The 18,732-nt window shown below is 39.0% G+C and overlaps 1 protein-coding gene across 2 annotated transcripts in view; it reads left to right on the forward strand.

Moving 5' to 3' along the window:
• The window catches only part of LIMD1 (LIM domain containing 1), a 51,460-nt gene that overhangs the window by 15,535 nt on the left and 17,193 nt on the right, over positions 1–18,732 (forward strand). For both annotated transcript variants that reach the window (XM_060781785.2, XM_060781784.2), the window contains exon 3: positions 6,680–6,781. In XM_060781785.2, coding sequence (XP_060637768.2) covers positions 6,680–6,781 — 102 coding nt within the window. The remainder of the gene's footprint in view (positions 1–6,679; positions 6,782–18,732) is intronic.

An 18,732-nucleotide genomic window follows, 5' to 3' on the forward strand; every position in this document is an offset into this window, starting at 1 on the left:
ATAGAAAATACTCCTATGTTTACCCACCTTCCCAATATTTGGTCTGAAAAAAGTGCTCAGAGAAGGGATTGGGGAGGGGGGGGGGCTCCGTATCTCAAACTGGAATCACTTCTCTGGATGAATGGGAGTGGAGCTCTTTCTTTACCTTCTGTCTGTTTCTGAGAATATTCCAGCCACAACTCCTACTCAAGGGCTTGGAAAAGTTGTAGGAGGTATAGTGTAAAAACACAACTTTTCCATAATGTGGTCCTGCCGGACTGACTTGCCTCCCAGTTCCTGCCACAAGAGCAAGATTTCTTGCTTGAATTGTGTTAAAATAAAAGATTGGGAGACATAGGAGTATGAAATGGTCACAGACAGTTCTGGTCATCTGCAACCTAAATTCATCAAATAGTCTTCCTCCTATCTCATCAGAACCCAATGAAGCAAGTTTGTATCTTCAGAGACACATTCTAGTGTAAATCAACATGTCTTTATAGTGTCTTTAACTTTCAGGGAAGTTCTTTGGTGACTGTATGGGTTTCATTTTTTCGCCCGTTGCCTGAAATCATCACCACTCTACTTCGGCATTTGAGGAAAAAATCCTTTAATGGGTAAAATTCCCTGCGTGGGTGTTGGCATCATGATCTTGTGACTCTATTCTTGTGAGCTCATAATCCTTTGTTGTCTTGCAGTTCTTACAAACTGTTGTAGGCAATTTTAGTGCTAGTGCTATTCACAATCTACTCTACTTCATAGGATACATATATCCATTATCAAAACAAGTTGGGTTTTAAAATAAAATGGGAGCATAAGGAGACTGGAGAAAGACATTGGTATCCATTGAAGTTATGAAATATTGTGTGTTTTTACACTTTGTAACAGTGGGCTACAATCAGACGTTTTTATAATGTGAGAAATTTTAAAATAAAATGAATCATAGATGCAGGCTGACATTCCTCAAAGATGTAGCACATCAAGAAGAAAAGGCTTGAAATGTAAAAGGGGGAGTTGTGACTCAGCTAGAGTGAAAACATGGACACAAGGAGGTTTTGAATGATAGGAGAATCAGATGTTAGTTTGATTAAATAAGGCACGTTCTTATTCTCTTACTCAATTTGCGTGAATCTATTCCTAGTGCAATGCACACACAGGAAGAAACAGGTGCAACTGTTGAGTAAATGTCACTTAGCATATGAGTGAAGTTCCATATGATTATTTAGCATGGATGGGGAAAAGGGGAAATGTTTTTTGAGGTTGTGATTTTACAAAACAGTATTTCTCAATGAAAGAACTGTGGGACATTCAGTGAAATAGGGCATAGGAGTGATGGCCTTGTGTCATTCCACAACTTGTCCTCATGTCCAACCCCATTTTCTTTATTACCACTATGAGAGTACATATGTTCTTCCATATGGAAACTATTACAAAAAGCAATCTGGCATGGGATATTGACTCACGTCAAATTTTCATTTTCAGAAATTGTCAGGAAAAGGGAAGGACTGTGGATTTGGTACTCTTCCCAGTGCCTGATTCCTTGAGAAATATCCAAGTGCTGGAGATAAATAAATTATGACTTTAATTAACTGGCTCTGGAGGAAGCATATGTTGTTCTCCACAACTGAAGAGAGATATTGACAAGCTGGAATGTGTCCAGTGGAGGGCGACTAAAATGATCAAGGGTCTGGAGAAAAAGCCCTATGAGGAGCAGCTTAAAGAGCTGTGCATGTTTAGCCTGAAGAAGAGAAGGCCAAGAGGAGACATGATAGCCATGTATAAATACATGAGAGGAAGTCATAGGGAGGAGGGAGCAAGCCTGTTTTCTGCTGCCCTGGAGAGTAAGACGCGGAACAATGACTTCAAACTACAAGAAAGGAGATTCCATCTGGATATTAAGAAAACTGAGAGCTGTTCAGCAGTGGAACTCTCTGCCTCAGAGTGTGGTGCAGGCTCCTTCTTTGGAAGCTTTTAAACAGAGGCTGGATGGCCATCTGTCAGGGGTGCTTTGAATGCAATATTCCTGCTTCTTGGCAGGGGGTTGGACTGGATGGCCCATGAGGTCTCAAAAAAAAATCATAGTTTTACATTTTAAGTTGTTTTCACAAATGACTTGTAAGAAAGCTATAGATAAGTAGAGGTGTTCTTTCCCCGTGTTTGATAGTATACCTATATCTGTCCCTTCAGCAGTCACAGGTGGATTATTTACTTTTTCCTGCATTAAGACACAGTGTTATACAGTGGTTACAGCATTGCACTAGGGCACCAGGAGATTAGAGTTCAAATCCACACTCAATCACTGAAACCTTCTCGGTGATTTTCTTGGACAACTCACATATTTTCAGGCTTAGAGAAAGGCAATGTCAAATCTTCTCTGAATAAATCTTGTCAAGAAAGTGCTGTGAGAGGATCATCATAAATCAAAGTTGCTTAAAAATACAAAACAACAACATTATGTATTGTCGAAGGTTTTCATAGCTGGAATCAGTGGGTTGTTGTAAGTTTTTCAGGATGTATAGCCATGTTCCAGAAGCATTATCTCCTGACGTTTTGCCTGCATCTATAGCAGGCATCCTTAGAGGTTGTGAGGTCTGTTGGAAACTAGGAAAATTGCGTTTATATATCTGTGGAATATCCAGGGTGTGAGAAAGGACTCTTGTCTGTTGGAGCTAAGTGTGAATGTTTCAATTGGCACACTTTGATTAGCAGTTAATGGCCTAGCAGTTTCAAGATGTTACTTCTTACTGCCTTATGATTTAGGAGAGGGCTTTTTTCTTTTGATTAATCAAAATAGATAACCCTGAGTAGCAGATATTCTGGTTCATATTGTTTAAAAATAGGAATAAATGAATGTTTTGCAGATCTTCTATTTAAATAATCAAGTATTTAACTAGCCTGCTCTTTTCTGTACCCATCTTATTTTTGTATGTATAAGAAAAAGGCAAGAGATAGAAAGCAGAATAGGAAGCCTGAAAAGAGAGAGAAAAGCCAAGATAGAAAGAAATTTAGATGGGTTTGAGTAAGACATTTTACTTAATAATAAAAGTGCACAGAATTGTGTGGGAAACAATTGTACCTCACCCTAAATAACATATGAGGTTATATAGTAACCAGTTCAGAATAAAATAACAAACAAGAATAAGTTACTGATGAGGATCACTTAGTAGAAAAGTTCCCAACACTTTCCTCCCGCACTAAAGGGCCTGATGTTCTTAAACAGACTTAACTGTTTGAGAGCTTCGGCTTTCTGCTAAGCAACCACTTCTGCCCTCATTCTATCCCAAAATTCCTTTTTTTTTCCTTTCCACACTTGGCATTTTGTCCACTACACAACAAACCGATTCTTTTCCCATCAAGCAGAGCTCCTAACTTGATCCTCTCACTTAATTATTATACTTTGAGAAAGCACTCTTAAATCTGGTGGAATAACTACTGTTAAAATGTTAGAGTACGTCCACACAGCTGTTTACTTTGATTCAGGATATGGATAAAAGTGATCCGGTTTGCACTGGAATGCCTACAAAGGCCCCATGGAACCTCCTGCAGGTTCCCACGGAGTCCACAACCTCCAATGATATAGATTTGTCCAAATCCAGGAGTAATTTTTTTCTCAGCTCCAATGGCAAAAGCATTGTCTGCAGAAGAGCCAGACAATAGAGGCAATTTGCTGTTCCCATGTGAACACTGTCCTTTTCTTGCTAGGGAAGCTTTGTTTATCTTACCTCCAAGCTATTTATCCAGGTTCAGTGTGTGACTCCTGCAGCTTTAAACCTGTCCTGACAAGCACTCCAAATGCTACTTCTGCTTTGCAACACTGCACTATTTATACAATGCTCAACTACAGTGCATTTTATGGTGTGATCTGAAATTTCCAGTTAGTTTTTTTTAACATGTGGTTCTGGCTGGATGCAAGTTGGAAGTAGCATTTGGGGTGAATGTCTTGTAGAGACCCTGACCTTGAGCCAGTTTCCAACTGGATTATTGTACCCGTGTAGATGGGGGCCTAAGAGGTTGGTAGACTTAAATACTCTTAAAGATTCAATATTCCATCTGATCTTGGAAGCCAAGCAAAGTCAACCCTAGTTAGTCCCTGGATGGGATGAATATGAATATCAGGTGCTGTAGGCTATATTTTAGAGGAAGGAACTGGCAAAACCACCTTTGAGTATTCCTTGTCTAAGAAAACTCTATGAAATCCATGAAGTCGCCATAAATAAGTGATTTGAAGGCACATACAATCTTGAAAGGAAAGTGCAAAGTGCTATCCCATGGAAATGGCTGTATCTTTTTGCAGATTAAAGAAAAACAAAGCAAATATATCCCACACACATCTCCTTTTAACTCTAGAGCAGTGGTTCTCAACCTGTGGATCCCCACATGTTTTGGGCTTCAACTCCCAAAAATCCTAACAGCTGGTAAACTGGCTGGGATTTCTGGGAATTGTAGGCTAAAACATCTAGGGATCCATAAGCTGAGAACCACTGCTCTAGAATATTGTATGTGAATTTACAGATCCAATTTTGCTACAGGTATATATGTGTGTGACAGTTAGTATTATATCCTGTATTTAAGGCCACGGAAACTTCAGAAAATAGAAAACAGTGTGGCAACCTCGAATTAATACCATTTTCTATGGTATATTCATATACGCAATCTGATATAAAGCCCTGTTGAATTCAGTATTACTTTGTTTTATTTACATTATTTATATCCCGCCCATATCAGCCCGCAGGCGACTCAGGGCGGTACTTTCTTTTGAGCAGATGTGTAGGATTATGCTACTTGGTGGTTCTTTTAATTGTGCAACATGACAAATCCCCATGTGTTCAGCAGAAGTGGAATTGAAAGCTGTTGCCACAACTGTTTCATCTTTTTAAATTAAGAAGATCCTTAAAAACATTTTAAATGCTTCCATGGTTTTGCATTTTATTTTGCATGACAGTGCACACACACATCTCCCTATTAACTGGCAATTCCAATATAACTTATTTCTGAATGCTTTTAACTTTCTTTTAAGTTTTCCATTTTCTGCCCTTGAGTGTGTTTACCTGTGTCTTTATGACTTATGTGATGTCAGATACCAAGTGAGGTGGATTTGGCAGCTAAAAATCCTACCTGTTCTGATGTCATACATTAGCTTTTGCCTGGAGCTACTTGGCATGCATTTTTGAGACTTTGGAAGTGTCCCATAGCCATTGTAGGTACTGGGAATTATAGTTCACCTGCAACCAAAGAGCACTCTGGACCCCACCAATGGTGGCCCTGACCTAACTTGGCACACAGAATCAGCATGACCAATTGAAAATACTGGAGGGGTTTGGGGGGAAATGGCCTTCATTTCTGGAAGCTGAAGTTCACTTACATCTAGTGACACTGTGACCACCACCGATGACGGATCTGGACCAAACATGACACACAGAACTCCCATGACCAACTGAACCTACTGGAGGGATTTGAGGGGACTGACCCACCATGGTGGGAGCTGTAGTTTATCCTGCAGCCAGAGATCACACTGAATCCCACTGATGATGCATCTAGAGCAAACTTGCCCAACATGACAAACTTTAACTACTGATGGAATTTCTGAGGGTTAACCTGGCATGGTGTGAGTTGTAGTTCATCCACAACTTTATGCATTTTGTAAAATAAAAATGGCTTTTTCAAATAACCCAGGCAACACTGGGTACTCAAGCTAGTATAAAATAAAGCCAGTTGGTCAATAAAATCTGTGGTGCATGGGTTCTCATATTCCAGTTTGCTTCAGGCCTTAAAGTTAAAACAGATAATTTATATCTATATATATGACTTTTTTATTTATTTGTCGTGTCGGGGCAACCAGTCAATTGTATTACATTTCTAACAGAACAAAACAAACAAACAGACAAAATACAAAATTTGCGAGTTTGGTAGTTGATTAAATGCCCTTTGACCAGTATCTGGCCACTTGGAGTGCTTCTGGTGTTGCTGCAAGAAGGTCCTCCATTGTGCATGTGGCAGGGCTCAGGGTGCATTGCAGCAGGTGGTCAGTGGTTTGCTCTTCTCCACACTCACATGTCGATATATATGACTGAGCATGAGAGACTAAAGGCCCTTCCAGGCACACCCTGTATCCCAGAATCTGATCCCAGGTTTTTTGTTTATCCCAGATTATCTGGCAGTGCGGACTCATAGAATCCAGTTTAATATAGAAAATCTGGGATCAGATCTTGGGATATAGGGCCTGCCTGGAAGGGCCCTAATACTAAAAGTAATAATCCTCATTTTATGGTCTCATTAGGAGGTGTTTCTCATAGAATATTCATGCAATTTAGTGGACAAAAAAACCAATTTTATTATAGGTCTTTTGACAATGAACAAAATATGAATTCACTGCAATGGTCTACTTGCTCATATGAGCTATATTTCATAAAAGAGCCGTGTCTGTAATCACGCTTGCAGTACTGGGATGACAGATATGCACAGAATGTACTTCAGATAAATATAATAGTTTTACCTGCTAAAATAGGTATCTTGTTCCCAACTATTTCTAATTTTTATCTTAATAAATAGTAGTATACTGAAATCATTATGTTTTTCATGGGCAAACGATTTAATGTTAAGTTGGTTTCCAGACCAGCCTTTCATTCCAAAGTGTAGTGTTTCTTCCCTGCTTGGATTTGTGGAATCTATTTTTGACCAGTCATTTTCCAAAATATTCTTTTAGGAACCTGTGTGAAGTGCAACAAAGGAGTCTATGGTGCAAACCAAGCTTGCCAAGCAATGGGGAATCTCTACCATGATGGATGTTTTACCTGCGGAGCTTGCAGTAAGTAAAAGTCTTTGAGACAGAGACTCAAATTTAAAGAAAATGTGATGTTGTTAAACTCTCATGCAAAATAAACGTTGTGGACCTACTGTCAAAATCCAGCGAATCCAGGTATTTGCTCAAATGTAGGCACTGACAGGAGCCCCCTACGAATCAGAGTGACGTAAATTGCTATTTTACCTCTTATAGGCCTTTTTTTTACATCTGGTGCTGCAGTTGCTTGAAGGTGGAATAGGATAACCTCAGCAGTTTACTGGTTTGCAGTCAGTTATATGATCCAGGAATCTCTCTGGCTGTACATTGTGTTCTGCATGGGGCCAGAATCCCAGTCTTGTCACCTGGGCAAACAAACTTAACTGCAGAATTTAACAAAGTTTAAGGAGGTGAATGGTAGGTATAAAAAAACAGGAAAGAGGGTCACCTTTTGGAGGATTCATTCACAACTTGGAGTCAGCCCAGGAAATAATGTGGAATTTTCCAAAGCAGTGGCGTGACTTGGGCTCTCATGCTTGCAATGTCTATATTATTTTAATTGGAAGGGACTTGAATCACGTGGTAAATTCCTAGATTATTTATAAATGCCTGCTGCTACTTTCTCCTTCTGTTTTCTTATGGATTGTATTTCTGAAGCAATACAACTGTGCTTGGAATTGAAAAGCATAGACTAAGAAGAGACAACTTCATCAACCTCAGTTATCCAGTTCTTCCCAGTTAAATATTTCACAGCCAAAGTCTCTTGGGAATACATCATTGCCCAGCTGGGCTTCAGAAGAGTGAAGAGAGAGGGAGAGAACAGTATGGGAACATGAGGTTCCCATGAGGTCACCTTCCCATTTTTCTGGCCGTCACTGTCACCTCTCCACTGTTAATGATGCAAAGCAGTGTAGTTTAACACACTTCCATTTTAAAACAAAATTTGTGGGCAAGATACTTTTTTGCAAAGCAAATTCACAGTCTAATCTGTTTTAAAACTAGGTACATATACCTTACTTAAAAGTAGAAGTATTTAATACCATGGACCCCTTTACAACACCACTTAATTTTGGCTGCAACAAAGGACTGCAGGTTCTGTGGAAGAGAGATTGTTTCCTATCTGTATGGATGTTGTCCACTTTCAGTATAGAATTAGCAAGTCAAGTGAACCCCTTCTTTCAATTTTAGTTGATGCCATCCTTTTCAAGAATTTAGAAATCATTCTGGGACATCATTCTAGGGGAGAAGTTATTATATCTCCTCCCACTTTATCTTGTCCCTCTACAGATTGAAGGTAAAGGACTGATTCAAAGTAAGGAGCTGACTTCTTAATTCACCCTTAATATTAAAAAGATGACAACATGGGAATAAAGCTTGAGTACCCCACCCACATAGCTACAGTTTTGTTCTGTTAGCTATTTCGGTTGTTCTTATGTGTATTTCAAGTGACAGGACATATATTGAGCAGTCATAAAAATCACTGGGTTATTAATGTGCATGACAAGTTTCGCTCCCTGCAAACTTAGATCCTATTCTTCCTTGTATTTAGAGTTTCTTCTTTGCTTCTTTGCTGCAGGGGATGGGATTTATATAAGTCTCTAAATTTAATCATACTTACATAAGCATTTCTGCAATATTAGTTGAAACACAAACTCTTTTCATCTTACATCTGTTTCCAAGGCACATAAAAGTTTGTTTTGATTTTCACTGTTGATACCAGAATTTAAATATCTCTAGCTAATTATATATAATGGGAATGTCACATGCCAGTTGATACTGTAACACAAATAGAAACTAAATTATGTTTAGCTTTTTTTTCTCTTCAAGTCAGGAGCAACTTGAGAAACTGCAAGTTGCTTCTGGTGTGAAAGAATTGGCCGTCTGCAAGGACGTTGCCCAGGGGATGCCTGAATGTTTGATGTTTTACCATCCTCGTGGGATGCTGTGTGGAAGGGGCCCCAAACTGCATTAGAGTTGAAAGGTGAAAAGATGGAGAAAGGGAGGTATACCTGTTCTTACTGCAAGCAAAACTGGAGGTGGTTTAGCAGACATTGACCCCATTTACACTGACAATTTAATGCAGTTTGAAACTAGTTTCTAACTGCAGCAGCCAGACCACAAACTCCCTAAAGTGTGAGAAAGAAAGCCTTTGATGTGTATCTGTGGTTTGTGAAATCACTTTCCAGACTTCAAACTGGTTCCAGGATGTCCTATGTAATCATTAGGCTTAGTTGATCCACAAAAAAAAGAAGCTCAAAACTCATTTTGGATGTAGGTTTATGTACTGGTTTATGCCAGAGCCTTTGCAGTTTGATTTTGAGGTCCTGATAGCGGCTGAGTTTTTCCTGTTGTTTTTCCTCAATGCAACTGTCACCTGGTATGGCGATGCTTTTCCACAATCGTGATGTCTGGTGTATTGTGTTCCAAAACTTTGTCAGTCTGGATTTGAAAGTCCCACAGTATTTTTGCATGTTCATTTTCCATGAAGAGTTCCAGCTCCAACTCCTGCATGAAGAGTTGGAGCTGACAGAGGGAGCTCTACCTGCTCTCCCCGGATTCGAACTGCCAACCTGTCAGTCATCAGTCCTGCCGGCACAAGGGTTTAACCCATTGTGCCACTGAGGGCTCCTAGATGAAATATCTGACGGTGTGGATCTATCACTGATTTTCAATTTGAAAAAGACAAAGCCAAGTATTCTCCCCACAAAAAATAATCCCACCTCTCCCATGCATATTTATTCTTTGAATTCCCCCTTCCAAACATCATATTCTGGATTTTCCTAAAGTACTTGTGCTGGGGGTGGTGACAGCTGACAGGGAGCTCTGGCATGGACTGGTCCATGAGGTCACGAAAAGTCAGAAATGACTGAATGAATGAACAACAACAACAAACTTGTGCCATAGTTCATACAGAGGAGTCTCAGTTAACAGGCGCACATGGGGATTGGTAGTTGCTAGTAATGTAGTTTCTGGTTGCTTGAGGGTTACTGTTAAAAATAGACCTAATAAAGACTCTACTCCATACTGTACCATACTGTACTGCACCATACCATATAATAAACTGACTTGATATTAATAGTGACAGTAATTAAAAGCAAATAAAGACAAACGTTACTTACTGTAACACTATTTTACTGAATTATAAAAACAGATTTCTGAATGTAGTATTATTTCTTCTAATTTTTTGTCAGTTACTTGAGAGTTCTGGTTAATTGAGAGTCTACTGTACATTGTTTTCAGACTCAATCAGAAACTTTTCATAAGGTTTTTGTATAGTGAAGAATCTCTGCAAATGGGAAGGGATTCTGGTGTGGTCACTGAACCCAGCACTTAATGTAAAGTAATAATGTGTGCAAAGACAAAGCTGATTTTAAAAAAATGTATGTGTTTATTATATTTCTTTATTGCTTCCCAGCCCAGAAAGACGCTCAAGGTGATGACAAAGTAAACTACCAGTATTTAAAACAACAGAAAGATAAAAACATTTTTAAAAACACATTTTAAAATACTCGCTAAAAAACCCTAAATGCAATCTAAAAACAATCCCAGAATTAGGTTGATGGGAACACATAATGGGACTTTCTTTGCAGCGGCACCTTAGCACCAGTTTCAGACATTTAATGCCATGCAGAACAGCACTTTTTTGGCTGCCAGCTGGAAGCTTTAAAAGGATGGGACCATCCAAACTTCCTTAGGTAGTGTCTTCCACAGTTGACGTACTGCTGCAAAGAAGGCTCCGTTATGTATTTCATGAGTTTTGGGTCATGCAGCTCTATCCCTGTTGCTGACATTTGGAGAGGAACATCAGTACTCTATTGTTCAAAAATGCCGCCTTTCTTGACTGCCATTGCTAATCATTTAATTAGGAAGCTGATTTAAACCATGTCAGTTATCTTGTCCATCCAGACACATTGTTTCCAAAGTCTCAGGCAGAGAGAGGCCTTTCTTAGTAAGACTGTCTGCTTTCCCTTAACAGAGTATGGCTGGGATGAACCTTGAACCTTTTGTCTGCAAAGCGTGACAACCGAGCGATGGTCCTCCCAGAAAAAAGCAATTTTTGGACAACAATTACCAGAAACCCTGGGGCTGGAGTATTTAGGGACTTGTAGTCTCAACAAGGAGATTAACTATAAACTCTGGGTCCCTCGTTAAATTACGGCAATTATTTTCTTGGAACAGTTTGAAAACTACTGTTTTATTTCAGCCAACATTTTAAAGTGCTCAGACATTAATCAGTAATTGAGATATAAAAAGCATAGAGAGAACGGTGTCATTTTTTTAAAAAAGAGAAGCCATTTTTCCATTCCCTGTTTTTTTCTTGAGTTTTTGTACCAGTTTTAACATGAACAATATGCCATAACCCCCTCTCAGATTTCTGTTCAACAATATGTGAATAAGTGGGATTAACTGTCCTCAGCTACAAATAAATTCTCAGTTCTGCAGTATAAATAGGTTATATGTTTAAAAGTAAATCCTATTTATTTTAGTGGTACTTGCTTATAAGGGAGAATGCTTCGGTTTCATATTTATTAGAGGATTTGTCTTTGGATTCAAGCATAAATGCTTTGCATACCTATGCACTACTATTTCACGGCACACGAGAAGGTTAAGCCTTCATATGAAAATGGCTCTGGGCTGAAAAAAATTCTATGAAGTCCACTGTTGTAAGTGCTTGTAAAGCTAACAACTCTGCTGACATATTTGGGAGTTTTGAGAGAAAAGAGGCAGTCTTGATTGTGACAGTGGTGGAGCTGTGCCCAAGCCTCAGACTGGAAGGCTGGCAAGTGTTGTCTCACCAGCATATCAAGAAAGGAAGGGTGAGAGGAGACATGATAGCCATGTGATAGCATATGTGAAAGGATGTCATAAGGAAGAGGGAGCAGGCTTGTTTTCTTCTGCCCTGGAGACTAGGATTTGGAGCAATGGTTTCAAATTACAGGAAAAGAGATTCCACCTGAACATTAGGAAGAACCTCCTCACCATAAGAGCTGTTTGCAATAAGAGATGACTAGTCAGAGTGCAGGTCGAGGAGGGCAAGGGCCCTTACACACACCCGACACAAGACAGGACTGTGGGATGCCACCACTGTATATTATATATTTCTTTGCTGCCACCAATTTATTATTATTAAAGTTTCTTTTGCTGCCACCATTTATTGATTCATAGGGATTCATAGGCCACCTCCTTCACTAGAATGTTCAAGAATACACACAATCTCTTCAGGTAAAATAAAACAAGAATATGCTGTTTATTTTGTTCTTGAACAATAAAGATGTGTAGTGGTTTCAATCAACTGTCAGGCTTTACTTTTATAGAGATTGGTTTTATATCTTGATTTTCCTAAAAACAATGTTCCACACACAGGAATATAAACAGATTGTTTTAAAACCTTTTGAATCCTCTTTCCAAACCAGCACTCTAAAACTACAGAGGCTCACTAATACTTCTCCTTCTCCCTGAAGGCTTCTAATTACTTTCCTCAAAGAGGTATCTTTCTAATTAACAGTTTCCAAACTCTTCATTCGTTCCCTCCACTTCAAAGCTCCTATCTAATCCTTCCAACTCCAAACTGAACTAAACTATGGCTGCATTAGCTGCTTCTTCCCCTCTCTCTGGCTCCACCCATCTCTGGTTACTAAGCAACTCCCTACAATTTCATCAACCAATCAGATTGCACTTACTTCCAGCTATGAAGTTGTCTGATCTCTTCTCCCCCTTGCTCTCCTTAGCTTTCCAACCCAGGCCTTTTACTGCCTGTACAACAACCTTGTAAAGTAAGCTAATCCGTTACACTGTTCAGTAGTGGAATTCTCTGCCTTGGAGTGAAGTGGAAGCTCTTTACTTGGAGACTTTTAAACAGAGGCTGCATGGCCATCTGTCGAGGGTGCTTTGATTGTGCTTTTTCTGCATGGCAGGGGGTTGGACTAGATGGCCCATGTGGTGTCTTCCATTTCTAAGATATAAGATACCTTCTTACAAAAGCTTAGGAAAAACCCATATTTACATAACCAGTGATGTTCAAGCATAGTTCCATTCTAGACTTGGCTTTCCACATAAATTGCTGGTGACAGGTGCACACCCTTTTAAAAATGCGCATGCACTGAAGGTTTGCAGCAAAATAACCCAACCATCTATGGGCTTTAAGAAGTGCAACTTTTAATCACACATCTCATGTTTTGTGCAGAACATACCTGCAGCAAGTACCTTTTTCCAGTCATTCTATGGTGCCATTGTGCAAATGATTTTTCCCCATTGGCTTTACAACAAAAATATTGCTTTTATCTACATGGATTGTTTAACATGTTTAAAGATTCCAGCTCAAGTGAATTTGGACTATTGTTTCTGGGAGTAGCTGTGCCCGATTTGTCTATATCACCATTTGGTGGCAGAAACCTTTTCATAGGAAAAAAAATAAACTACACCCTTTTTGCATACAGCTGCAAAATCAATGTGTCTAATTGGGCATCCTGCTTGTTGAAGAATTTACTTTTCCTACATGTGAATCTCTTATTCTTTTGCACATAGCCTTCTCAATACAGGCCGTAATTCATAAATCACTCAAGATCCTCTATAACATCATGACAAGTATTTTGCAGGGATAGTTTACATCTTACATGATTGAATTTCACTTGCCAGAAAGCCTGTAACCTTCTGATACTTACAGTCTAGTTTCACACATTAATTTTGAACTTCTTAGAATACGTTTTCAGTGGTGTTCCCACCCATAAAGCTGCTTAGACGTGGCATTTTTGAATCATATGTTTCCCATATTTTGAGCTATGTGAATCATGAGATCATAAGCGGAATGAGAGGAGCCAAAAGTGCAGAGGAAGTACTTGAAATGACTAAAAGACGTTAAGATGTTAAAGGGCTTTAAACCTTTCTTTTAAAAAAGTTTTGAGATGCTGTGGCAAAGGATGTTCCAGATGTTAGATAAATCATAAAACCCAAAATTCGAGCCAAAAATGGTTGTCTTAGAGAAAAAATGAGTTATGTTAGGAAGTAGTACAATATTTTATTTGGCACTCAATTCTTAATAATCGAGGTGAAAATGATGCTTGAGGAAAAGATGTGTTGCTAAAAGTGGGGAGTACCTTTGCTAGGTTAAAATGATAAATGCTTTTGCCGTATGTGTTCTGGAATGCTGAATTGGAGGTGTAATGTTTTGAAATAAAGATCTTGATCACTGCACCCACTTTCCACTAAGCCGCCACTTTCAAAGATAAAAAGAAATTTATTTGTTTCAGACACAAACCATAACCATTTGTATTCAATCATAAAAATAAATATTCAACAATTAGGGCTGAAAAAAGTGTCAGCTTTAAGGGTACTTCAGTGAACACATTCCCTTCCTAATGCCAGTTTCTTCGGTTCATATTGCTCATGATATGGTGAACTTAATGCCTTAATATTTTTCATTTTATTTTAATGGTGCAATGTCAAAAGCAAAGATGAAGCAACCAAAGGATTGAAAAGCTTAAGTTTCCCTAAAGCAGCCTTCATAAACCCTGCATCTCCCTGATTTGTTGGTTTGCAGTTCCCACAAACATAAGTCTTAATTAATATAAGTTATGCTCACAATATATATCACAGTGGCACAGCGGGTTAAAACACTAAGCTGCAGAATTTGCTAAATTGGAAGGTCAGTGGTTTGCTAGCCCCAGCTTCTGCCAACCTAGCAGTTAGAAAACATGCAAATGTGTGTAGATCAATATGTGCAGCTCTGGTGGGAAGGTAATGGCGCTCCATATAGTCATGCTGGCCACATGACCTTGGGGCTGTCTACTGACAACACTGGCTCTTCGGCTTAGAAATGGGGATGACCACCACCCCACAGAGTTGAACTTGACCAAACTTAATGTCAAGGGGAAACCTTTACCTTTATGCTCACATTATATTCTGTAAACATGCACAATTGCATTTATGTTCACCATATACAAGTGGATCCTCCAGATCCACAGTTTTTACTGACACCTGAACGTCACATCTTACAATAAAATGGTAGCAAAGTGAATATGGATGTGCTGAAGCATCCACATCACTGCCATTTAATGATATGCGATGCAGTAATCCACTTTTTTTGTTTCCATGTGGATTCATAGAATCTTAGAGGTGGAAAAAACCTCACAGGCCATCCAGTCGAACCCCCTGCCACGCAGGAACAAAAAATCAAAGCCCCCCAACAGATAGCCATCCAGCTTCCACTTAAAAACATCCAGGGGAGACTTCACAAAGGCACCATATTCAATTGTCGAACAGTTCTGACTGTTAGGAAGTTTTTTCTAGTGTTTAGGTGGAATCCTTAACTTGCAATTTGAATCCATTGCTTTGTGTCCTAGTCTCAACAGCTGTAGAGAACAAACTTGTCCCCTGCTCAGTGTGACATCTTTTAAAATATTTAACCATGGCTATCATGTCCCTGCTCAGTCTTTTCTCCAAGTTTTTTTTTGTATCAGGAGCAACTTGAAAAACCGCAAGTTACTTTTGGTATGAGATAATTGGCTGTCTGCAAGGACGTTGCCCAGGGGACACCTGGATGTTTGATGTTTTATCATCTTTGTCGGAGGCTTTTCTCATGTTCCTGCATGGGGAGCTGGAGCTGATAGAGGGAGCTCAACCCGCTCTCCCTGGATTCGAACCGCTGACCTATCAGTCAGCAGTCCTGCCACCACCTTTTGAACCAAATTAAGCATACCCAGCTTCCTTAGATTCCTCTCACATGTTCTGTTTTGAAGCCATGCATTGTTGTAACTGTATGTAGAACGTAAATATCAATTATATATTAACTGGGTGTAACTTCTGTGATTGTAATGTCTGCTGAGAAGGCTATAATGTTTTCCCAATTTTTTAAACTACAACTACCATCATCCTTGATTCTCAGGCACTCTGGCTATCCTCCAGCACTGGAATCTCCTTATCTGGATGTCTTCGAAAATATGCTGAGGATGATCTAGCTAGAGCTCCTACATTGTGAAAAAGGCTCAGACTTGGTGGCCCACAGGGTTTCTTCCAAATCAATGATTCTGTGAAGTCCAAAGTGATACATCTGGAGAATCCCAGTGCCATCCAATATACAGGGTTAGTCAAAATGCATAGGCCAATAAGCCATTCAATTGAATGGCTTATTGGCCTATGCATTTTGACTAACCCTGTATGTTATTCAGTACATGAATATTTGGAACACATATGGCACATTGCTAGCAGAATTCACATTCATACTAATACTTCCTCAGCTTCAAGAGCTTAAAGGTCTTCCCAAACCACTCTTGCATGCATTAATATGTGTTTGCCACCTGCCTCATTATGCTAATGTCTTCAGAGACAATTCAAATCCTGAGAAGCAGTATTTTGTCATACGCTTTGCAGGTTGTGATTTTTTTTAAAAAATAACAAAATAGATTTGGAAAAAGCAATACATAAATAGGAATCATTCAGTAATGCAAGGGATTGAAGCAGACGAGACATGGAAACTTCCAACCCATTTGCCATTTGACTGATATACGCAGAAGATCACGTTGAGACCAAATTATATACAGTTCCAAGTACATATAAAGGAATATTCGGTGTACTTTGCTTCTTTCTAGTTAGCTTCAAGATGAGAGGCTCTTTGTGCGATATTATAGAGGTCAAAAGTTTAAGTTCATTTTGATTATATGGGTTCTGCCATCCGCTGGGTAAAGGGAGGCTTCTGGGACATGAAAATATGCTACTGCAAGTCTTTTAAGTACTAAGGAGAGACAGCAGCTTTCTAAAAGCTTCTTGTTGCCTAAATGAAATGGTAGTACATAAAAGACAAGCATCAAAGATTTAATTACTAGCTGAAAAAGAAAACATGTCCTGTAATTATGGCCAGTAAGAAGGACAGTAAAAATACCAACATTACTTATATTTTCATGAAGTTTGTCTAGTAACAAAATAGCTGAGTGACAAGTATTTTTAGAGCCCAGAGGTCAGCATCAGTTGAACTGCAGTAATAATTAGCTCTCTGTTGAGGCTGATCCATAAATCTTGCTGTCTGACACATATATTAAAGGATACCACAGTAGACTTATTCTAAAGCAGTGTTTGTTTATAAAAAGCACCGTATGGCTAGATGGAGTGGAAATAAAATATAGTTTCTGCTTCTTAACATTACCGTATGTCTTTATTTTAAGAGAGTGATACACTTCCCTGGCCACAATGCACTGCTTTGGGCATATTGCAGAGAGTTCAGGTCTGTCTCATCCTAATTTCTGTTGGATGTCTGTCCAAAGGACTTAGACTTGCTGTCTTTGTCATACTTACAATAATCGCACTGAAAGCAGTAGGGCTTAAGCAATTTTCCAAGTATGGGTATGCTTTCATCCACCCCATATTCCATTTATGCTCTAGTTTTCCCATTAACAATATCAGCACAAACCTTAACCTGGCATTTGTTGTATTTTGCTTTTGTTTTGAACTTTGTGTGTAGATGAGGGCAGGGTCAAGGAAAATGAAGCAGAAAAGAGCAACACTGGAAGAAAAAACACATCATAAAATTGTCCAGAGCTCAGATTTCTAATTACTAAATCTTATAAACTGTCATAAGTATTTGCTACAATACAGACTTTATATGGGCATACTGTGTAGATATTCCCTATGTAAGTCCAGTATGCAAGCTATACATGACAAGACATATACAGAGAGCGTGAGAGCGTACACCCCCCCCCCCCGTTACGTTAGCTCCACTGGCTGCCAGTTTGCTACCAGACTCAATTCAGAGTGCTAGCTTTGGCCTATAAAGCCCTAAACAGTTCTGGTCCAACTTACCTTTCCGAACATATTTCCCTTTATGAGCCAACTAGAGCTTTAAGATCTGCTAAGGAGGTCCTGCTCTCGGTCCCACCCCCTTCACAAGTGGGGACGAGAGACAGGGCCTTCTCAGTGGTAGTCCCTCAGCTATGGAACTCCCTCCCCAGTGACATCAGACCGGCTCCATCCCTCCTGATCATCAGGAAAAAGTTAAAGACCTGGCTTTGTACACAGGTGTTCGGGGAGTAAGTAATACGGAATAATGACCATAGGAAAACCAAAAAGTATAGAAACCATGACCTGGCACTTTGTATACTATGACTCAGCACTTTGTATGTTTTAATCTGTTTATATGTTTTAACTGTTTATAATTTTGAAATTGTATGTTTATTGTTTTGTGTATGGTGCGACATTGTAAGCCACTACGAGCCCCTTCAAGGTGAGAAGAGCAGGGTATAAATATAGTAAATAAATAAATATCTACTTAACTGAAAGTAAGAACCATCTAACTCAGGAAGATGTGTTAGACATGTATAGATTTTCATACTCAATTTTTTAAAATTGTGTTAATTCCAGTCTCCATTTATAGTTTGCATTCAGATATTAAAGTGTTTCGGGCTTGTAATCTCAATAACACTGTAGATCCTTTCCCTTAAAGATATCCTGTTCCATGGAACACATTTTTATAGCAAACATAACAGTATAAATTGTATCATCCTGCCATTACCCTGCAATGAGACCAAGTTTTAAAAATAGACACAATGCAGAATTCCTGTTAAATGACTTCTGTCTGTCACATAATGATAGTGGCAGCTATCCAAATGCATCCTTTATGCTAGCTGGAGTTTTCATCCAACAAAAACTATCCAAACTATAGCACTTACGGAGACATTTCAGGTGGCTGTATTTTTGTAATCTCCCTTTATTGCATGCCTTGTCAAAATTATTGCTGTGAAAGGAAAACCCTTTTGACATCTGCCTGTTTTGAGTTACCGCTTGGACTTCTTAAACGTTAAATGGAGAATAATGAACTTGTATTTTGGGTCAGTTTCTTGGTGACTCGTATTAATTGTATAACTTATATTTTTCTATAAAATTTCCATAAAAAGCATGCCTTCCCCCAAGCTATCAGTGAATATTTGTACTTGGAGGACTAATGTTACTCATTTCTTTAAAAAGTATTTCCCCTGTTTCTGCGTGAGATAAGT

This window comes from Anolis sagrei, chromosome 6 (assembly GCF_037176765.1).
Source record: "Anolis sagrei isolate rAnoSag1 chromosome 6, rAnoSag1.mat, whole genome shotgun sequence".
NCBI lineage: Eukaryota > Metazoa > Chordata > Lepidosauria > Squamata > Dactyloidae > Anolis > Anolis sagrei.